The sequence below is a fragment of the Pseudorasbora parva genome, chromosome 8 (genome assembly GCF_024679245.1).
Source record: "Pseudorasbora parva isolate DD20220531a chromosome 8, ASM2467924v1, whole genome shotgun sequence".
NCBI classification, from domain to species: domain Eukaryota; kingdom Metazoa; phylum Chordata; class Actinopteri; order Cypriniformes; family Gobionidae; genus Pseudorasbora; species Pseudorasbora parva.
In genome coordinates, this window is record NC_090179.1 from 23,072,782 (window position 1) to 23,093,754 (window position 20,973).

Consider the following 20,973-nt stretch of genomic DNA (forward strand, 5'->3'; position numbering starts at 1 on the left):
CCCGAGTGTATTTTGCCAGAGAAGATAGTTATCTCTACACTCACATGGGAGATCGAATCGAAGGTCAAAGTGGCCTTAGAAGGGGTAACGCCCCCGCCCGGCGGCCCACCGAGTTGTTTGTTCGTTCCGGAGGGGTTAAGATCCGAGGTCCTCAAATGGGGTCACTGCTCCAACATTGCCTGTCATCCAGGGGTAAACCGCACTTGCAGTTTAATAAAGCAACGATTTTGGTGGCCACTTATGGCTCGCGACATTCGCAGTTTCATTTTGGCTTGCTCGGTCTGTGCGGTTGGTAAGACATCTAACCAACCTCCCCAGGGGTTACTTCAGCCGCTGTCTGTTCCTTCGAGACCCTGGTCCCACATCGCTCTAGATTTTGTTACCGCCCTCCCGCCCTCCCAGGGCAAGACGGTCGTTTTGACCGTCGTGGACCGATTCTCGAAGGCAGCACATTTCATTCCCTTGCCCAAATTACCCTCAGCCAAGGAGACAGCGGTATCTGTAGTAGATCACGTCTTTCGGTTACATGGCCTCCCGATGGACGTGGTCTCCGACAGAGGTTCCCAATTTGTGTCCAAATTTTGGCAGGAGTTTTGTAAATTACTAGGAGCCACGGTTAGTCTGTCTTCGGGTTATCACCCCCAAAGCAACGGTCAGACCGAGAGAGCCAATCAGGATCTGGAGAGAGTGTTGCGATGTTTGGTATCCAAGAATCCTTCATCCTGGAGCCAGCAACTCTCTATGGTTGAGTACGCTCATAACTCGTTACCAGTGTCATCTACGGGCCTTTCGCCATTTGAGTGTAGTGTAGGTTACCAGCCACCTATTTTTCCTAGTCTGGATTCCGAGGTCGCGGTCCCCTCTGTTCACGCCTTTATCCAGAGGTGTCATCGCACATGGACCAGAGCCCGTGAGACTCTGCTCCAGGTGGGAGCGCGCACCAAGGCTAAAGCCGATCGCCACCGGTCTAAGCCTCCCGTTTACGTCGTCGGTCAAAAAGTGTGGCTTTCTACCAAGAACATTCCTCTCCGCTCCGTATCTAATAAACTTGCTCCCAAATTTATCGGCCCGTTCACTGTCACCAAGATCATTAGTCCGGTGACAGTCCGCCTCAAACTCCCTCCGGCGTACAGGAGGATTCATCCCGCCTTCCATGTATCCAAAATCAAACCTGTTTTTCACTCCCACCTTAATCCGCCAGTCCCGGTTCCCCCACCGCCGCGACTCGTAGATGGGGAACCAACTTATTCGGTTAATCGCATTCTGGATTCTAGACGGAGGGGACGCGGTTTCCAGTACTTGGTGGACTGGGAAGGTTACGGTCCGGAGGAGAGAAGTTGGGTTCCTGCTAGGGACATTCTGGATCACTCCCTTATTGATGATTACAATCAACAGGTAAGGTCGGCTGGGAGCGTCAGGGGACGCTCCTAGGGGGAGGGGTACTGTCACGGTTCATGGATTCCCTGTCTCACTCTTGGGTGCGTGTTGAATGTAGGTGAGGGCGGAGCCTGGGATTGGCTCATCACGCACCTGTGGCTGATCACCTGCACCAGCTGCAACTCATCACCTTCACACTATTTAGTCTCTCTGTTTCTCTCTTGTCTTTGTCAGAGCGTTATTGGATGTTTCCCCTTGTGTCTCTGTGTTGGTTGTCGTTTCCCCCTTCCGTGAAACGCTGGATCCCTTCCCGGATTACCTGTACCGACCTCCCGAGTCACAGCTGCTCACAGCCTGCCTGTGTCGCCAACAGAGTCTCTCTCACTGCTCCGTCTTATCCGGACTTCTTCTGTGTTCTGAGTTTCGGCTTCTGTGACACTTCTGTCATTAAACAGAGTTACTTGCAATTGAATCCTGCCTCTGTGAATCCGTTACAAGAATGCGTTGGTCGGTGTTTTTATAAGTATTAACTCAATAGTACATGTTACTATGGTACTTTTAATGTTTTTAAGACAGCAACTCCCAGAATGCACTTGCTTCACTGCCGGGCCACTCCCAAAGCCACCTCTACTGGATTACTGGATCACTTGTCCACCGCGTTCATTTTCATAAAATCAGTTCAGTTAGAGAACAGACACTACAATTAAAAACTGAGTGTGTCTGTTCAATAGCGTGTGTGTGAGCTGAACGAGAGTCAAGGCACAAACACAGCAGGAGTCAAATTACATTCATCACTTGAGCTGAGGTATGCGGAGCTATACAGCGTGTGTTCAGTCTGCCGTGTTTTCAGTTCATGCCTTTAAAAGATTAACTTACATAGGAATTCATTTGAAAATTTTAAACATTCACTTTACTCTGCTCCGCTCCGTTTACATGCCCGAGCCGAGTGCTGTGAGTGCGATCCCACTCCCCATGGACGGGTTGAAAACATGCGGAAATAGCTCCTCCTACTGGCTGTAGTCTTTAGCCTCTGGCCAAAAATAAAAGACATAATTCTCTCGTCTCAGGGGGATACGAGAGGGGGAAGCACAATCATTCGAATATACTCCCAGGTTTCTACTTATAAAAAGCTGCAGTAACCCTTTAATTGTTCTAACCTTTCATATAAGTAAAAGATTTGAAAATTTGGGGAAAATCTCTTTATGAAATAAATGTTCCAGAACATGTTGGACATAATTATTAGCATCAATACCTTTTTTGTCTGATGAGTTTGGAGAACACATTACAAGAGATCAGAAGCCATTCATCCAGAATCTCTCCAGATAGGGTTCATGTCAGGGAACTGGGAGGGTTCAGAAGCTTCATTTTGTGCTCAGTGACGTTGTGCCGATTTTAAATGATTTTTTTTGTTTTTGTTTTTTGGATCACTGTCCTGATGAAAGATCAAACCATGGCCCATTATAATATTTTTTTAGCAGAGGTCGGTATAAATCTTTTTATCTGCTGGTAGAATCGATGATACCATGTATCTGAACAAGATGTACAGGATCTCCAGCAAAAAAGGCTCAAAGTATCACAGGTCAAGCAGTTTACTTAACCGTTGGGAGTATTTATTATCCTTGTTAGCACCAAACCCATCAGGTGGGTTTGCTACCAATAAGTTCTTTTCTTTGTTTCATCTGACCATAGAAGCTGGTCCCATTTGAAGATCCAGTCATGTCTGACAACGGAATATGCTGGAGTCTGTTTCTGGATGAGCGAGGAGGATTTTTCCTGATCATTTTTAAAAGTGTTTCTAATCCTAAACCCCTCAAAATTCTCTATCTTTCATTCTTGGAGTCTTTGGCCACTCAAACGCTCCTCCTCACTGTGCATTAGGACGATATAGACACAGGCAGATTGTAACATCTTTAGTTGGAACTTCTTTAATATTGCCCTGATGGTGGTTTTCAATGCTTTAGAGCTATTTTCCTACAGCCACTTTCTATTTTATGAAGCTCAACAATCTTTTGCTGCACATCAGAACTATATTCTTTGGTTTTACTCATTGTGATGGATGATTAAGGGATTTTGGCCTTATGTGTTTCCCTAAATGTAACTGTTGTGGAACAAGATGTCATAGCTGGTCAATTTCATGTTTTCTAGTCACCGTGATGTGCAAAAAAATGTAGAATGGGAATACAGTATACTTCAGAGATATTTAACTTAAAACAATTCTAGGTGTGCCAATAATTGCAACACGATCTCATGGTCATGCGTATAAATAGTACGAGTTTGCAATCTCGTGGAATGGATACGCTAAAATGAGTTTTGGCGTGCGTATGGTACGCGGTTTTTCGCGTGCATATGATACGCACTTTATGGCGTGCATATGACACGCCTTGGGTAGGTTTAGGGTGGTGGGGTGGGGGGTTCGTATGTATAATACGCCATAAAGTGCGTATCATATGCACGCGAAAAACCACATACCATTCGCACGCCAAAACTCATTTTGGCGTATACATTCCACGAGATTGCAAACTCGTACTATTTATACGCATTTTCGTGAGATCCGGCTCAATAATTGTGTCCAACTCGTATTTCATAATGTAATTTCCCTCCACTTTCAATTCTTTTACTTTAATGAAAGGTTAGATTTTTGTGAATTTTTGAAAGATAGATCAAAAGGATAAACAATGCAGAATCCTTTTTACAGCCATCTTGATCATATTTACCAAGCGGGGCTAATAATTTGGACCACAACTGTATATGCTTCCGACTAGTCTTCCAGTCTTTGTTTGGAAATATTTTTGGTAACACATTACAATTCAGGTGCACTAATGCTTAATTAATGCACAGATAATCATTTATGTATTTAATGTATTACTTTAATGTATTACTAATGGTGAACTAACCGATTTATTAAAGCTACACTGTGTGATATTTTCCCCCATCTAGCGGTGTAAAGGTATATGACCATCCAGTGAATATTAGTTTCAGTTCCTCTCAATTCTGATTTTGTTTTAACTCCTATGGTGGCCGATTTAGTCCAAGATTAACATGGCAATCCCCCTCTTCACATTCAACACAGTGGCATCGACTGTTAAAACGCGAAATCCGATCCCTCTTTGGCTAATGTACTTTCAAGATGGAGGGGCAACATGGCGACCGGCATTCGAACCCCTCACCCATATGTATTTTCAATCGCATAACATAAACTTACGAGAATACTTTATTACTCGAAAGAAGTAAATATACATTAATGAGCACATATATTTTTGAAAGAACTAATTGTTTTTAGCTAAGAATAAACAATAAAAGTTACACAGTGTAGCTTTATTGATTACTGCATCAGCAACTAATAAAGATTCTACATTATTAATAGATTAAGAAATCATTTAATTGTTATTAGTTAAATATGTCAATGTATTAATTCCTTAATAACATATTATATAAATATGTGTTAATTACCACAATGGGTCAAAGCCATGCATTTCCACTTCCAGTTGTCTTCTTTAATTAATTATTAGCTAATGATTTATAAAGGTATAATTATATTATGTCTTTACTTGTTGGGGCACATGACTATTTATTATTAGCTAATTAAAATTAATTCAAAACCCATAACCACAATTAAATATTACTTAATCAATTAGTTAATAGTCATGTGCCCCAACAAGTAAAGTCATAACATAAAGATACCTTTATAAATCATTAGTTAATGATTAATTAAAGAAGACAACTGGAAGTGGAAATGCATGGCTTTGACCCATTGTGGTAATTAACACGTTCATTTACATTATTAGTTATAAATGTTATTAAGGAATTAATACATTAGGACATATTTAACCAATTTAATGATTACTTAATCTATTAATCAGGTAGAATCTTCATTAGTTGCTGATGCAGTATCATTAATAAATGGGTTAGTTCATCATAGTAATACATTAACTCATGATTATCTGTGCATTAGTTAGGCTTGAATTAATGCATATTAGTGCAACTGAACACATTTTCTCCTGAATGTTTGCGTTAAAATATTGCAAGAGCACGATTATAAACATGACGAGGCTTTGAAAGTGATCTAGCAAATAGAAGAATTTACCTGTTCGGCTGATGACGTTTAATCTCCTCGACAGCCTTTGTAGTCCCATTTAGCCACTTGTTAGCAACTTGCCTTTTACAAGACAAGTAAAAGCTTGAAAAAAATCACAAGTGGGGTAACACTGATGTATTTTATATCATCAAATAAAACATGAAAATATCTTGAGCTTGTATTTACCACAGACCTTATTACAAGCATCGACATTATAGGACAATGGACCTAGAAGTAGAAAAATTCGAACTCCTTTACGGGTTTTATGTTTTATGTTTCTATGTCCGCGCAGCTCTTTTAATTTGGCACAACGGCTCAACAACAAAGTGCACCGCTCATACGCGAGATACTATAAGCAGCGAGCTCAAATGCGTCTGGTTAAAGCGTATTTACAGGAACGTTGTTAGGTATAGAGTGTAATAACCTTCTGTTTGAGTGTTTTAGTCCAACAAAATGTCCTTCGGTATAAATGTTTTTAGTCAAACCCACATTCAACAACTAGTTTCAGGGAGTATTTTGCGGTCGAATGCTAGACAGTTCTTTTTGTCTTCATGGCAATATACTCACAGGAGTGTCTGCAGTATATGACATGTCCTGTAATCCAAGCTGTTTATGGCATGGCTCTAATGACATGTTCTGAAAGATCCACAAATCATTAAGGTCTGAGTATGGATGAATAATGACTCAATTCTTCCTCTTGTGTGGCAAGCTTTGTTACCCCTTGTCAAAAAATCCTATTGGATTTTCACTTTGTCCTATAGGATCTTATTGGATTCTTAGAATCCTATAGGACAATCTGATTTATTTTAATGGATTTTCACTTTGTCCTATAGGATCTTATTGGATTCTTAGAATCTTATAGGACAATCTGATTTATTTTAATGGATTTTCACTTTGTCCTGTAGGATCTTATTGGATTCTTAGAATCCTATAGGACATTCTGATTTATTTTAATGGATTTTCACTTTGTCCTGTAGGATCTTATTGGATTCTTAGAATCCTATAGGACAAACTGATTTATTTTAATGGAATTTCACTTTTAAATGAAAAAAAAAAAACCACTAGATTGGCTTAATATTGTTATATAACCAAAGCAAAGCGTTTGCATAGAAAAACAATCACACTTTCAAATGAAATAATTAGGTTGCGTGTTCCTATAATAATACAAAATATATATAAAAGTGCCATTTTGTATCACTAGTGCAGGGGTGGCATTTTGCACCTATGAATGGGTCATATATGACTAAATACAATTTTAAATTAATGATTTAATATCAATGAGATTTTAATTCATGTAATGTTTTAAATCTAGATGGTTATTTATGTAAATGATCTGTGACTGTGGCTTTAATGCGCATGCGCGTTGGACATTCGAATCGCGTTCTTCAAACCACACTGGAGCAGAGTTGCCATGGAAACGGGGACTCGGAGTCAAACGAGCAGCACTTCCGCGCTGTTTTAACTAGTTTCAGGTGAGTTTAGTCCCTAAAACCACACAAATAATGCACACAACTGTTCCTGACACCTTTCTTACGTTAACTGACACACTTCTGTTGAATAACTACTTGATAGAAATGGTTTAGTGTCGAATTCGGGAGCATCTCAACCGTTTTCACAAGAGGTAACTTAAGCTAACGCTGCAAACTAGTAAACAAGTATTGTAAAAATGTTCTGACGTCAGGAGGGACAAAATAACCCATCTACAACAGAGGGGAAGATTCCAACATTTCTGGAGGAAGCTGCTGACAGAGCTGTAAGAAACGGGTGAACTGAGGAAGGTAATTTTAATGCATGTATTTCACATAATATTTGACATAATATCAGCATGATTTAGTTATTTTCTTTAGCAAAATTATACATATTAAGAAGGCTTTGACATTCAAAACATAAGTGACACTGTATGAGGAATATTAAATTAACAAGTAAACCTAAAAACACAAACCCTGTTTATATTAAAACAGGTCACAAAACTATTGAGTTTTACTGGTATTATCTATAGTGGAGATGAGTGTGATGAAGTTCAGGTGTGAGTAATCAGTATTCGGGAGAGGGAGCGCTGTGATTGGCTGGTGTGAGAACCTGGCAGATTTATAACAAATAGAAATTGAATTTGAATCTAAAATCGTGTTCTGTATTGTTAAAGAATTAGTTCACCCCAAAATTAAAATCTCCTGATAATTTCCATCGGTCATTTTCTAAAAAAAAAAAAAAAGCATACCTTTTACCTCAAATGCACGACTTTGATGTTGTTTTCCGGAAAGGTCAGTGGTGACCCAGTGCCAAAAAACTCCATCTCATGTTCTCCTCTAACTTTAAAATGGTCCGACATTGTTGTTTTACCTTTTATTTTTGTAAAGGGTGTTTGATTTAGTCTTTGCACGTTTGTTTTAACACTGGGACGGTACTTCCACATACGTCACACTCGTGACCTTTCCAACGTAATGACGCCACAAAGCCTTACATCATCAAAGTCGAGCATTTGAGGTTAAAAAGTATATACATGTTTATTTATTTTCTACTGAAGAATGAAAGACATGAACATCTTGGATGGCATTGGGGTGAGTAAAAGATCAGGAATTATCATTTTGGGGTGCACTAATCCTTTAATGTACATTCTTTCTGCTTTGCTTTTGGAGCCATAATAATTTATGGGTTGTGAAAACACTGAATGAATAGACATCATTGCACTTGGACATTATTAAATGGCTACTCGATAGTACAGTTAAGAATTCCAGCTAGCCGTGTGTTAATGTGGTGTGTATTCTTCTCATTTTAGCTCCTACATCCTTTTGGGCTGAAGGTCAAGACAGAACCAAACCAAAGCTGGACTGTAACCTGCCGGCCTGTACGGCAGACTTCACACTGACAGGTGCTGGCATGGATGCTGCATCACATGTTTTTGAACACTTTTCCACCTAGAATGTATTCGTCCCCCACCAGGAGACTTCATGTCTTCATCTATTGTGAGTGGATATCATTTTAAACATTATTTAAAAAAAACACTAATTTCTTCTAATTTTTATTGTGTAGTATATGTAAGATTTTTCCATAAAAATAAAATACAATTTTAGTAATGTTTTTAAGTAATATTGTTATAATCCTGTTAATTTATGTACAGTATAAATTGCAAACGTATGCTTGTTTTGGGCACATGTTTGCAGGTTATAGACATTTTAGAGGAGGAAGATGCTGTGTATTTAAAGGTGCTTTAAGTCATTTTTATTTGTACAATGTTATTTTTGTATATAAATCATTATTACAGTGGAACAAATTGCTATTTTTTTATTTGTAAATTAGCAACTAAATGTTTTAACCATTGCACAGCACCACTTTATCAAAAATAATTTACAACTTTGTAGTTTATTATTTTTTGTCACATGAGAACACATGAAAGTTTATATTTTTTGTTCAGATTATGTAATTTCTGTAATAAAGTTTGTATCATAGAATGGTAACTTCTTTCTGTTGTTATTATTTAGATGTTTGTTGTAACTTAATTACTTAAAAGTACTTCAAGATAATTTAGTAAAACCATGGCTGCACTGTGGTAATACAACCAATTTATGGTACATGTTCCATGTTTTTTAAAACCATGTTTACTGCAAAAAAACATGGTTGCTGCAGTCATGGTTACAATGGTTTTATGTAGTATTACTACAATATAACTGTAGTAAAACCATGGTGTTAAAACCATGGTTGTTAAAAATACCAGTTACTACAGTAATTCAAACTCCAGTTTTACTATAGTATTACTACAATATAACTGTAGTAAAACCATGTTTTTTAAAAACCATGGTTCGCACCAAAATACCGCGGTTACTACGGTCATAGTTGTATGGGAAGTTAACCTAACTATGACGACTTCCGCTCTGAGAAACCCGGAAATGTGAAAAGGGTCTAATTCTACTTTTTTTTTCTTTCTTACAGTGTACCAAGTATTCAGACATAGTAGCCTTGGTACACTTTGCTATCTTTGCTGTGTCCGAATATGCCTTCCATACCATGTAGAAAGCAAAGATAGCAAAACCGTGTGTGTGTGTAAGAACGAGAGAGAGAGAAAGACCCAATTGAATCCAATAAAATCCTGTTGAAATTGTCCTACAGAATATGTATGTATTGTCTTATAAGACAATTCTCACAGAATCTGATAGGAATCAGATAACATTTGGAATCTTATTGGAATCCTTTAGGATTTATCCTACGGGATATTTATGTATTATCTTATAAGACAATTCCCAAAGAATCCTTTAGGAATCAGATAAGAATCTTAAAGGACAAGAAATAAATTATCCTATAAGATTATTTCTAACGGAATCCTATAGGAACGGTTCCAAAATATGATAGAAATTTTTAATGGAATCCTGTACAGATTTCCATTAAAAATCCTTAAGGATTTTTTGACAAGGGACTGACCCAATTCTTTTTTTGCAACTGTTATAGGCTCCATGATTTAAAACCTAATTTTTGGCTTTTTAAAGAATTAATTATAAGGCCCCAGCTGCAAAAGATGCTGTATCTAGTGTGCTGTATATCTTTGGTCTCTATTGAGTCAGTTTGGAAGAGACAAATTATCTGGTACTTCCTCCCCGGGACAGGTGGGAAGACTGAATTCTCCCCCTATCAGTCTGTGCATGAGCTTTGAGACCTGATGGAAACACAGAAACATTAGCTAAACTAGGATTCTGTGGTCTTTGTATGCCTGCAGTTTCATTCATGAACCACATATTAACTATCCCATATGTAAAGTATTTATTTTAGTCAATAGGGAATCACACACATTTTTATCTGACATAATAACAATAAATCTACATCAATATTTTTCCAATTTCTGGCTGAACATCTGGATTCTATTTGGAGTTCAGTTCATCACTTTGACTTTACATATTGAAACTGCAGTAGATGACCAGGCTGCAGCTATCTGTGAACATTCTTGAAGGTTAAAATACCATCACCATTTTTGCAAACAAATGTATGTCATGTACAAATCAGGGCTGTAAAATTATTGTTTAAAAAAAAAAATCGAATTAATCACATGATGTGATTAATGAATCGAATTAATCGCAAATGAATCACACATTATATTGTCTGAATAATTACCCCCAAAAGGTAAGATAATTTCATCATTGTGTTAAATGAGAAAAGGCATGAATATACATTACAAAAATCTCAGCTCAGAGTGGCATGAATGCATTTACACTGCAATTACAATTGCATTAAATAATCCCAAGAGAGTTCACTGAATCCTGAATGACTGACTTACTTCCGTGGAACATAAAAGAAGATACTTTTAGAAATGTCTTTGTATTTTTTTTTTTTTGCTTGATTTTTATTAATATTAATATGTAAATATGAATTTTCTTTTTATGAGTAAGAAACTAAATTTGCCTGTAGTACATGTAAAATGAGTTATCCATTGAGTCATTCATTCATTCGATAAATTAGAATAGCTGACTTATTCATGAATGAAGTAAATGGCTCTCTTTCTATATGGGCTACCCGATTAATGGAAAAATGTAACACCGTACAGTTTTGTTGTTGCTTTATGGTGATATTTTCTTTAACAAAATTGAACAGAAACAAACAATATTGTGTCTAAAATATAATGCAATATTAAAGGGTTAGCTCACCCAAAAATGAAAATTCTCTCATTAATTCCTCAGCCTCATGTCGTTCCAAACCCATAAGACATTCGTTCATCTTTGAAACACACAGCAATAATGGTCCAATATAATGGCTTTCAAATGTCCAGAAAGGAAGTACAAACTTTGTTAAAATCATGTGATTCCAGTGGTTCAACCTTAATTTAATGAAGCAACGAGAAAAAATAAGCAAAAATAACGACTTTATTCACAAATTACTTCTAGCCTGTGTCAGACTCTTCCGCTGTTGATACAGAACGCTGGCTTACTATTGGCTTAGACTGTTCATGTGAGCACCACAACGCATGTACGCGAGTCATTCTGTAGATAGAACAAGAAAGCACTGCATTGTTTACACTGTCAACAGCATAAGAGTCTGATATTGTTGACTAAAGTTGTTATTTTTGTTTGTTTTTTGCGCACATAAATTATTCTCATCGCTTTATAACATTAAGGTTGAACCACTGGAGTCACATGGACAACTTTAATGATGTGTTTACTACCTTTCTGGACCTTGAAAGTGTTAATTGCATAGATTTCTATGAAGAGTTCATCAAAAGTATCTTTATTTGTGTTCTGAAGTTGAACATGACACGAGGGTGAGTAATTAATGACAGATTTTTTTTTTTTGGGGGGGGGGGGGGGTGAACTAACCCTTTACGATATATTTAAAGAAATCTGAGATTTCTGTCCCTTCATTGACAGTCCACCCCTTTGTTGATTCAAAAGGTCATCAAGCGATCGTAAAAATAATCTGTTTGATGTAGTCAAAATGTTCTAAAGAGATTGGATTGCTTTATATAATGAACAGATTGAATTAAGGCTTTTATTCACATACAAATGGAAACAAACACAAGCTCACTGTACTTGAGGAGCGAGAACAAACCTCACTGGTTCTTGTAGAAACTCAAACTTCGTAGTCAATCAACTGTATATGAGATATAAGAGGAAGTAGGACCAGGGCATGGCATGGCAGGTGCATTTTAACACATTATTTTTTCAATAACTAATTATAGTAAATTAAGACAGCCCTAGTTAATTGAAACACTCTTCCAATTTTACTAAGAAAACATTGAGACAAAGTAATATTTACCAACGGTATCAACTAACTCAACAAAGCCTGGTGAAAATATACAGTATATTGAAACTTAGAGATTTACAATTGAAATACAGTTCAAATTTCCAATGTAGTTCAAATAATGTCTTGTTTTAGATCTAAAATATGTAAACTTTTATTATCAACACCGATGTATACATATAATTAAGAAATAGATGATGTTTAAGGCTCATTATTGGAAATACATTTTAATCAGGCACTTTGTAAATATACAACAAAAAATCTTCAAAGGTTTAAGGTGGAAACTGAAGAAAATTCAGTGTTTTCTGGTCATCATTTACAATAAAAACACCACCACCTATCATCAATGCCCTTTGAATTATATTGGGTACAAAGGTAAGACAAAAATGTCTGGCCATTTTTTGGACCACAGTGCTATTCAAAATTAATGTAAACAGATTTCATCCACCTATAACACTATGAACAGTGATACGAACATTATGAGAAACTTTTTAAAAGAACACAGAACAACTGAACATTATTTATTTTCCTTCAAGGCAGCATGAATATAACATGTTCACAGTTACGAGTGAGGAATTGTTTGTGTACAAAAGTGAAGTATCTGCCATAAATATAGGATTCTTTAACAAGTAGCGAGATATCCTGTTTAATCAGGTTAACCTCAAAAAACGAATCTAAACATCATTTTAACAATCAGTCATAAACACGTTTTTTTCCAATAGGCACTGTTGATTTTCAGAATTACAAATTGAGCCTTTCAATGGGCATCAGAAATTTTCTGAAAAATCTGAAAGAAAAAAAAATATAGCACAGAAATGATGGTCATATGGCAACATTTACAATCATCATTTAAGTATTCGAAAATAATTTACAAAAATTCCCAAAATTTCACAATCACTTAAGAAAATTAAAAGGCTACAAATTAATCCTGCTAGGAGAATGCACAATGCTGCCATTTTTTAGTTTGAACTATTTTTACTTTATCTTTTAATTTTAAAGCAAACTGTACATTGTAGAAACAAACATGTTACTAAAATCAAATCACCAGTGCTTTTTAACAAATATGGGTTTCATAACATTATTGAGCCATGTAATTTACATACATACAAACAAAGTAATCCAGCATTTTGTGGTATAATACATTTCACCAATTGTTTACCCACAGTAATGTTTGAAATATGCTACAAAAATGTACCTATACAGCACCTTGGCTAGGGAGTAGCGGAGATGTGAGAGAATCTTTATTTTGGTCAAATGATGTGTTATTAGATAGCTTGATGTATTTATTAAAACATAAACATCCAGAAAAAAAATAGTTTAGCATAAGTGAAAGGATTTGAACTTATCAAATTGCTATTTACAGCCTACTTATTGTAATATCGGCATGATAACCTTTTCACTGGCCTAAAAAATATTTAAGATCGGTTTTCAAAAAAGCACTTGAGAACAAACATAAGAATAAAAAGGACAATATGTTATTTCCAGTTACGTTATGACATTTGTAGTTGCCAGCTCTTCAGATGTGCTGATAAGAGCTGCCATAACTAATTTTTAATATTTCTATTATTGTTATTTCTGTGTAGTTTTTGAAATTCCTGCCACCGATAGCTTGCACTACAGTCCTTATGCTTCAACACACACACAAAAAAAGGAACATAACTTTTCAAAAGTTATTAGATTTCGAAAACTCACAAAATGGGGGTGAGGGAATCTTTTGTTTTAATATTTAGTTTCATAGCTACAATTGTGTTCCCGTTAGTCAAGCCAAGGGAGGGGAAGCAGCATGTAGAAAATCAATATGATCACTGTGGTCTGCAGCAAATCCTTCAAAGACTGTACACTGGCATTTTGCAGATACTGTAACTTTCATTTTTATATAAATACTGACAGCAAAACATGTTCCCCAAACACTTAAGAGCTTAATACTGAACATACTTAGAACACTTTAGAATGGCAACTGTTAATAAACCAGAACAAGCTCCGATAACACCCACAAATATACAAATATAAATGTATGTCAATGAAATCACAGGTTATAGCAACCGTTTGACATATGTCATTCTTTTTAAACAAATAACAAAAGAAAATATCAGTACAAAAATATATAATACAAAAGGGTTTTCTCTTACAAAACATTGACATCAACCATAACTGTCCTTTAAAATGTGCAAATGCTGGGCTAATAAAAATGTCAGTTGATCTTCAGGATCATTAGAACAGCATTATAAAATAGTCATTTTTACAACTCAAGTCAGTAAGTCTTAAGAAGGGTGACGATGCACCGAAACCTCTGGCCAGCCAGTGGGGCGACATTACATACAACATGATGTTGAGGACTATGCCAGAGGAGAGGCATTTTTAGAGAACCTGAGTCCTTTTATGTGAGCTCTACTTGCATTAAATCCTCAGTTCTGTCTCCTCATGCTCTAAGGAGTGCTCAGTTGTATTGATAACGGAGGACGAGTGACCTCCAAAAGGAGCGATGGCTGGGGAATGGGCTGAAAGTGGTGAAAGCGATGGAGAAAAACTTGGAGACATGGCAATTGAGGAAACAGAGCCATCATGGTCAATAGGAGACCTTCGCAAAGAGGATAGGTGGGGAAATGTTCGGCCTACGGCAGGTTTTGGCAAAACAGTTTTGGCCCCTGGATGAGCTACAGAGGTAATTAGGGGAGGAGGGTCAATTCTGGGCTTGGGATCAGTCTTTGCTTTGGGATGAAATGGCCGCCGGGGGTTAGGTGGTGCGTTCTCATCTTTTAATCTGGCAATTTCTGTAAAGACATTAGCCAGAGGCTGAAACTGAGGGCACCAGTCGAGGAGGTAGTCCCAGTTGTAGCTGCCTCTCAGTTCCTCATCACTAGCCACGATTGCTGTAAGAGAACCATCGACAGCAGGCTTACCATCTTCCGGGAAAGAGTAATCTTTCGGATGCGAGATGTTAAGCCCTCTTCCAACCCCAAGATACCCACCACCTTCATCCCGATAAGTTGGCAACTGGCTTGATAATATTGTTCCACTTAAACTTCCCAGTTTCTTCCCTTTAAACCATTGGTTTGCATCCATCCCTGGCTCACAAGAAATGTCAGACAGCTGATCTGCATCTTGCTGGATACCAGAGTCAGGCCCACGAGCAGCTATGTGTTCCTGCATAGAGGAGGAGATGCTAGAAACTCGTGGATACTCATTAATCATCCGAATCTCATCATCTTCTGCTGCTTCGGCTTCAGCGGAACCACGTCCACTAGAGTGGGATGGGTCAAGAGACCCACCTCGTGTGTAGGTACCTCCTGCGTTCCCAGTCTGGTCTGTTGCATACCCTGGAAGGTTCTGATGATACAGCTTATCATCCCCTGGAACTTTCGAATCTTCAAGACTCTCCAGAACAGTACCGTTGGAGACTATTCTGGTGCAAGTCTCTTGTTCTTTGTACCTTTGGGATCTCAAGAGGTATATCACCACAACAACTATGATCAGGAACACAACGGCTGCCAAGGAAGCTGTTATAGCACTGGCAAGTACCACATTCATATCTGTTTTCAAGCCGAAGGATGTATGGGTGACGTCAATTGTGATCTGGGCAGAAACTTTTCGGGAATTCTCCAAAGGACTGTGGGCAATAACATCCAACATCATCTGACGTGTCTCTCTTTTAGACCGGCTTATATGACGATGATAGGCATCCATCTTGAGGGATATCACTCCAGTAGATGTGTTGACCTCAAAGTAAGGCGAACTGTTTGCGAGTGAATAGAGAACGATGCCGTCCACCCCTCCATCCTCATCATTAGCATTTACTTGGCCAATGCTTTGCCCTTTCTTGGCACCCTCAGGTATACGGAAGGTAAAATCTGAGTTAGTGAAAACGGGGTCATACTCATCTTCACCAGTCACAAACACTTGCACTGTGACTGTAGCAGAGTAGTTGCCTGCATCCATTGCCATAGCAATAAAATTGAAAGTGTTTATCTTTTCAAAGTCAAATGTAAAGCGGGTTCGCAACTCGCCGGAGGTTTGGTTCACTAGAAAGGAATCTTTACCATTGCCATTGGAATTGTACATCAGGAAATATCTCAGCTCTCCGTATGCTCCTTTGTCATGATCAATGGCATGTAATATGGTTACTAGAGCATTCTGGGGCTGGTTTTCACGAATGCTTGCTGTAAGTGATTTAAGAGGAAAGTAAGGGCGATTATTATTGATGTCCTTGACCTCAACAGTAACAGGAGCAAGAGCAAAGTGGCCCTGACCATCTGAGGCCTGAATAATGAACATGTAAGAGGACTGTTCCTCACTATCAAGTGATCTCCTCAGACGAAGGGACCCAGTCCACTGATCTACAGAAAAGAGCTCAGATTCATCTCCAGAACTGATTGAGTACTGAACCTCTCCATTAGGTGTCGAGTCAGGGTCCACAGCAAGAAGTTGAAGTATTTCTGTTCCTGTTTCTGCCCTTTCATTGACAACAACTTTGTATTCTGCCCTATTGAAGGATGGTGGGTTATCATTGGTGTCCATTACAGTGATTAAAACTGGAACACTTGAGCTTCGTTGTGGTATGCCACGATCTGAGACCACAATAGTAAGATTGTAGTCATTTACGATCTCAAAGTCGAGCTTATCAACTAATATCAGCATTCCAACTGTCTGAAATCCATGGCCCTCAAGGAAGCGAACACTGCTCTCAATTTGGAAGGCATTGCCGATGTTCCCACTGGCGATGGCAAAATCAAAGCCACAGTTGTCCCTTGATAAGTCCCCATCCACTGCTTCCAGAGTTAGAATGGTCGAACCAGGAACTTCGTCTTCGGATACAGAGGCTCTGTACTCAGTCTGGTGGAATACAGGGGCATTGTCATTGACATCAGACACATGCACCTGAACTGTGGTAAGGGAAGTCAACGGTGGTGTTCCACTATCACTGGCTTCAATCACCACCAAAATGGAAGGACGCTGTGAGTCAAACTCAACCTTCTGCTTGATGAACAGAGTACCTATGTATAGAAATTGCAGGATGAGATTCAAGGTAAGATCGGGGCTTTTATTATATGCTTCAAAACAGTGGTTCTTAACTGGAGGGTCACAAAGATTCAACACAAAGTCTGCACATCTAACGGGAAAAAAGATCAGTGAGAGTGTTCAATCACAAAAAAAAAAACTAAAAAAGGAGGAGACAGGAGACAAGTTGGCACACCACAGCTCCAAAAAAATATAAAAATATTAATTTCATGTTCTCACCAAAGGTGACATTTCGAGCCCAACGTCTCTCCATTTTAACTAGCGGGTGACAACCCAATAACAATAATAATATCCTGGACAGCCATGCATCATACTCTAGAGTCTTTATGCAAAAATTGGTCTGTCCTTAATATGTAAGTAATAGCAACACAGTATTTGATGTTACACTACTTCTGTTGTTCATAATTTACTACATTTACAGTAATTTCTTTCTGTGCAGACAATGTTATAATTTTGCATATTTTGGGATCTTATCTTACTTTCGATTAATAAAACTGATACGGTGTTGGATTGCCACTCGACGTCCTACAATGTGGGCCCTGAAGAAAAACCAGCTGAGAACCACTGCATCAAATGTCTGGTTCCTTACAAATAAATTCTACAAGACATCTGACAATGATTTGGATGAAGAACAATAAACACAAAAGGAAAACAACAGGAACAAAAGGACAAATTACCATTGCTTGGGTCAATGTAGAACATGTCCTTTGTTGACACGACTCTGTATGTTATCCTTCCGTTCTCTCCAGAGTCCTTATCTGTAGCAGTTACTGTGATAACGGAGCTTCCTGCTGGCGAGTGTTCTGCTAGAGTCACCTGCCAAAGACATAAATCGGCCTTAACACTGACTGCTTTGACCAGAACATGGCATCAATTTATTTTTATTTTTAATATTTTTCAAATGTGGTGCTCACAGGGAATATTTTCTGAATACACACATGCGCCTCATTGACATTTAAATAAATTGCAAGTGATTTTAAGGATTTTAACCAGTGAACTGATTTATTAAACAAAGAGTCGAGCATCAAAGCTTATGTAATCTATTATTATCACAAAGCAGTCTGGAGTACCTAATTCTGATTGGATCACATTCAAATGACTGTTTACTTTATATTATTCGGTTATCTTATGCTGGGCTTAATTTCAATGCTCACCCTAAAACTGTGATCTCTTCTGACGTACCTCGTAAAGGTCCTGGGAAAAGACTGGAGCATTATCATTCACATCCTCCACAAGCACGGTCAGATTTGCGTAACTCTGTTGCTTGGTGTCTGAGGAGCTGACCGTCAGCATGTACCATGTTCTCTCTTCAAAGTCCAGAAGGGCGGTCAAGGATACCCCTCCTCCAAAGCGGTGTATTCCAAACTTCCCTTGAGTGTCTGAGTCCAACAGAAGGGAATAGGAGAGAGCAGGCCCAGAGTCCACATCATTCCCTGTGACCTGAGTGATCACAGTTCCAATCAATGTATCTAGAGAAAGAAAGAGACAATCTTGATAACCCTGTGTAAAGTGTAATGAACTTGTTTCCATTTGTGGTTGCACCTTTCAAAAGTATTAAGTTTTGCTGGACAACGCCCATCGATATTGGACACATTGTACAACATCAGTGACAGGAAATAACCATTGAGGAGTTTGGCGAGAAAAACGCCTCGTAATTGAGCCAATCTTTCAGCACGGTGTGCCTCATTGTATGTCTGCCAGAAAAAACAGGACCTTTAGTTCATTGATTACACCAATGATGTCGAGTTCAAACAGCAGTCAACTTACTCTCAGGGATCCGGACTTCATGTGGAACAGGGATGGTGGGACTGTTGTCATTTAAGTCTACAATGATCACCGTGAGAGTGGCAGAACCTGCTAACCGAGGACTGCCTCTGTCCGTCGCCATAATAACCAGGCTGGAGACAAAACGACAAAATTAAAAGTCAGAATCTGGATATTCTCAAAGACAATTTTCATGTTGATGTGAAAGGAATTTAAAGGGTTAGTTCACCCCAAAATAAAATTGATGTCATTAATGACTCACCCTAATGTCGTTCCACACCGTAAGACCTCCGTTCATCTTCAGAACACAGTTTAAGATATTTTATATTTAGTCCGACAGCGTAGCTAAGAGTAGGCACACTATACTGTCCATGTCCAGAAAGGGAATAAAAATATCATCAAAGTAGTCCATATGTGACATCAGTTAGTTCATTAGAATCTCTTGAGGCATCGAAAATACATTTTGGTCCAAAAATAACAAAAACTACGACCTTATTCAGCATTGTTTTCTCTTCCACGTTTGTTTTTAAACCTCAAATAAAGATTCAAACGGTCATGAATCAGCTTACTGATTCATGATTTGGATTGCATGCCAAACTGCTGAAATCACGTGACACTGGGGATCCAAATCATGAATCAATAAGCTGATTCATGACTGTTTGAATCTTTATTTGAGGTTTGAAAACAAACACGGAAGAGAAGACAATGCTGAATAAGGTCGTAGTTTTTGTTATTTTTGGACCAAAATGTATTTTCGATGCCTCAAGAGATTCTAATGAACTAACTGATGTCACATATGGACTACTTTGATGATGTTTTTATTCCCTTTCTGGACATGGACAGTATAGTGTGCCTACTCTTAGCTACGCTGTCGGACTAAATATAAAATATCTTACACTGTGTTCCGAAGATGAACGGAGGTCTTACGGGTGTGGAACAACATTAGGGTGAGTCATTAATGACATCAATTTCATTTTTGGGTGAACTAACCCTTTAAGATGTTTAAAGATTTTTAAATGCAAACTCTAAAAATTTCTCAAATAAAGATACAAATTATATTTATTATATGATTAAATATGAAGGTTTTAACCAAATCAGTGCATCTGCCTCTACAGAACAGTAGTTCCGTCAACAAATACACAAGCATGGATTTTTTCTTAGCTATTCCAAATATTTTAAAATAGTACATTTAAGACACTATTTTTCAATCACTCATTTTAAGGATCTACAAACTCCTCAGGTAAAAAGAAAACCACATAAACATAATAGTGGAAGGAATAACTTAGTACTTGGTCTGTGTCCATATCTCTCTGTCCATAATGGCAGCGGTGGATATACTGCCAGTGATAGGGTCGATCTTGAAGAGGCCGCTCATGGTTGATGACCTTATAGAGTAGGTCACCTGCCCGTTCTGACCCTGGTCCAGGTCATTCGCCAACACCTGAGGAAATTACCGGTGAAATTGGCAATGAAAATACAGGCAGATTTGCTACAGCTGCTTGAGTGTAACATGAACCTCTTAGCAATGTTGGGTTTGGAACTCAAATTATAACAAAAAAAAAAAAGTTAAAAAGGGAATTGGTTGTGGCTATGTGGGACAGCTGAGCCTATATTCTCACCACGGACAATGAAAACATTGTGGAAACTCAAAGGAAACTCTTCTAGCTTGCACTGGAAATATGCTGTGTTTAAGCCAAGGGATGTTGTACTCCACAACTTTACACTTTTATGAACACTCAACCATTGAGAAAACCGAAGGAAGATTACTGCACCTGAATGATAGGATGATCATAACCCTGGGCCTCACGAACATAAGCAACATAATTGTGAAGTTGAAAACGTGGTAAGTTGTCATTGACATCCTGTAGGAGAAGGTTGACTGCCATGAAGGAGCTGGAAGATGCGGTTTCAGCCTTGACCACCAGGCGGAGTCGTGGGGTCTCCTCAAAGTCCAGACCTGTTGAACTTTCTACCCAAATCTCACCTAAAATAATTAATTTATTATTACTAATAGTAAAACATCT

The 20,973-nt window shown here is 38.1% G+C and overlaps 1 protein-coding gene and 1 long non-coding RNA gene across 3 annotated transcripts in view; one reads left to right on the forward strand and one right to left on the reverse strand.

Moving 5' to 3' along the window:
• Positions 1-6,787: 6,787 nt before the first annotated feature.
• LOC137085116 (uncharacterized) lies at positions 6,788-8,603 on the forward strand. Its single transcript, XR_010906909.1, has 3 exons — positions 6,788-6,924; positions 7,025-7,230; positions 8,229-8,603. It is a non-coding gene; the product is annotated as an uncharacterized lncRNA (long non-coding RNA).
• Positions 8,604-12,507: 3,904 nt separating this feature from the next.
• Positions 12,508-20,973, reverse strand: part of dchs1a (dachsous cadherin-related 1a) — a 130,211-nt gene continuing 121,745 nt past the window's right edge. For both annotated transcript variants that reach the window (XM_067450444.1, XM_067450443.1), the window contains exons 16-21: positions 20,722-20,933; positions 20,239-20,390; positions 18,953-19,083; positions 18,368-18,654; positions 17,863-18,001; positions 12,508-17,160 (exon numbers count right to left, since the gene is read on the reverse strand). In XM_067450444.1, the coding sequence (XP_067306545.1) occupies positions 14,567-17,160; positions 17,863-18,001; positions 18,368-18,654; positions 18,953-19,083; positions 20,239-20,390; positions 20,722-20,933 (3,515 nt within the window). In that variant the 3' untranslated portion in view covers positions 12,508-14,566. The remainder of the gene's footprint in view (positions 17,161-17,862; positions 18,002-18,367; positions 18,655-18,952; positions 19,084-20,238; positions 20,391-20,721; positions 20,934-20,973) is intronic.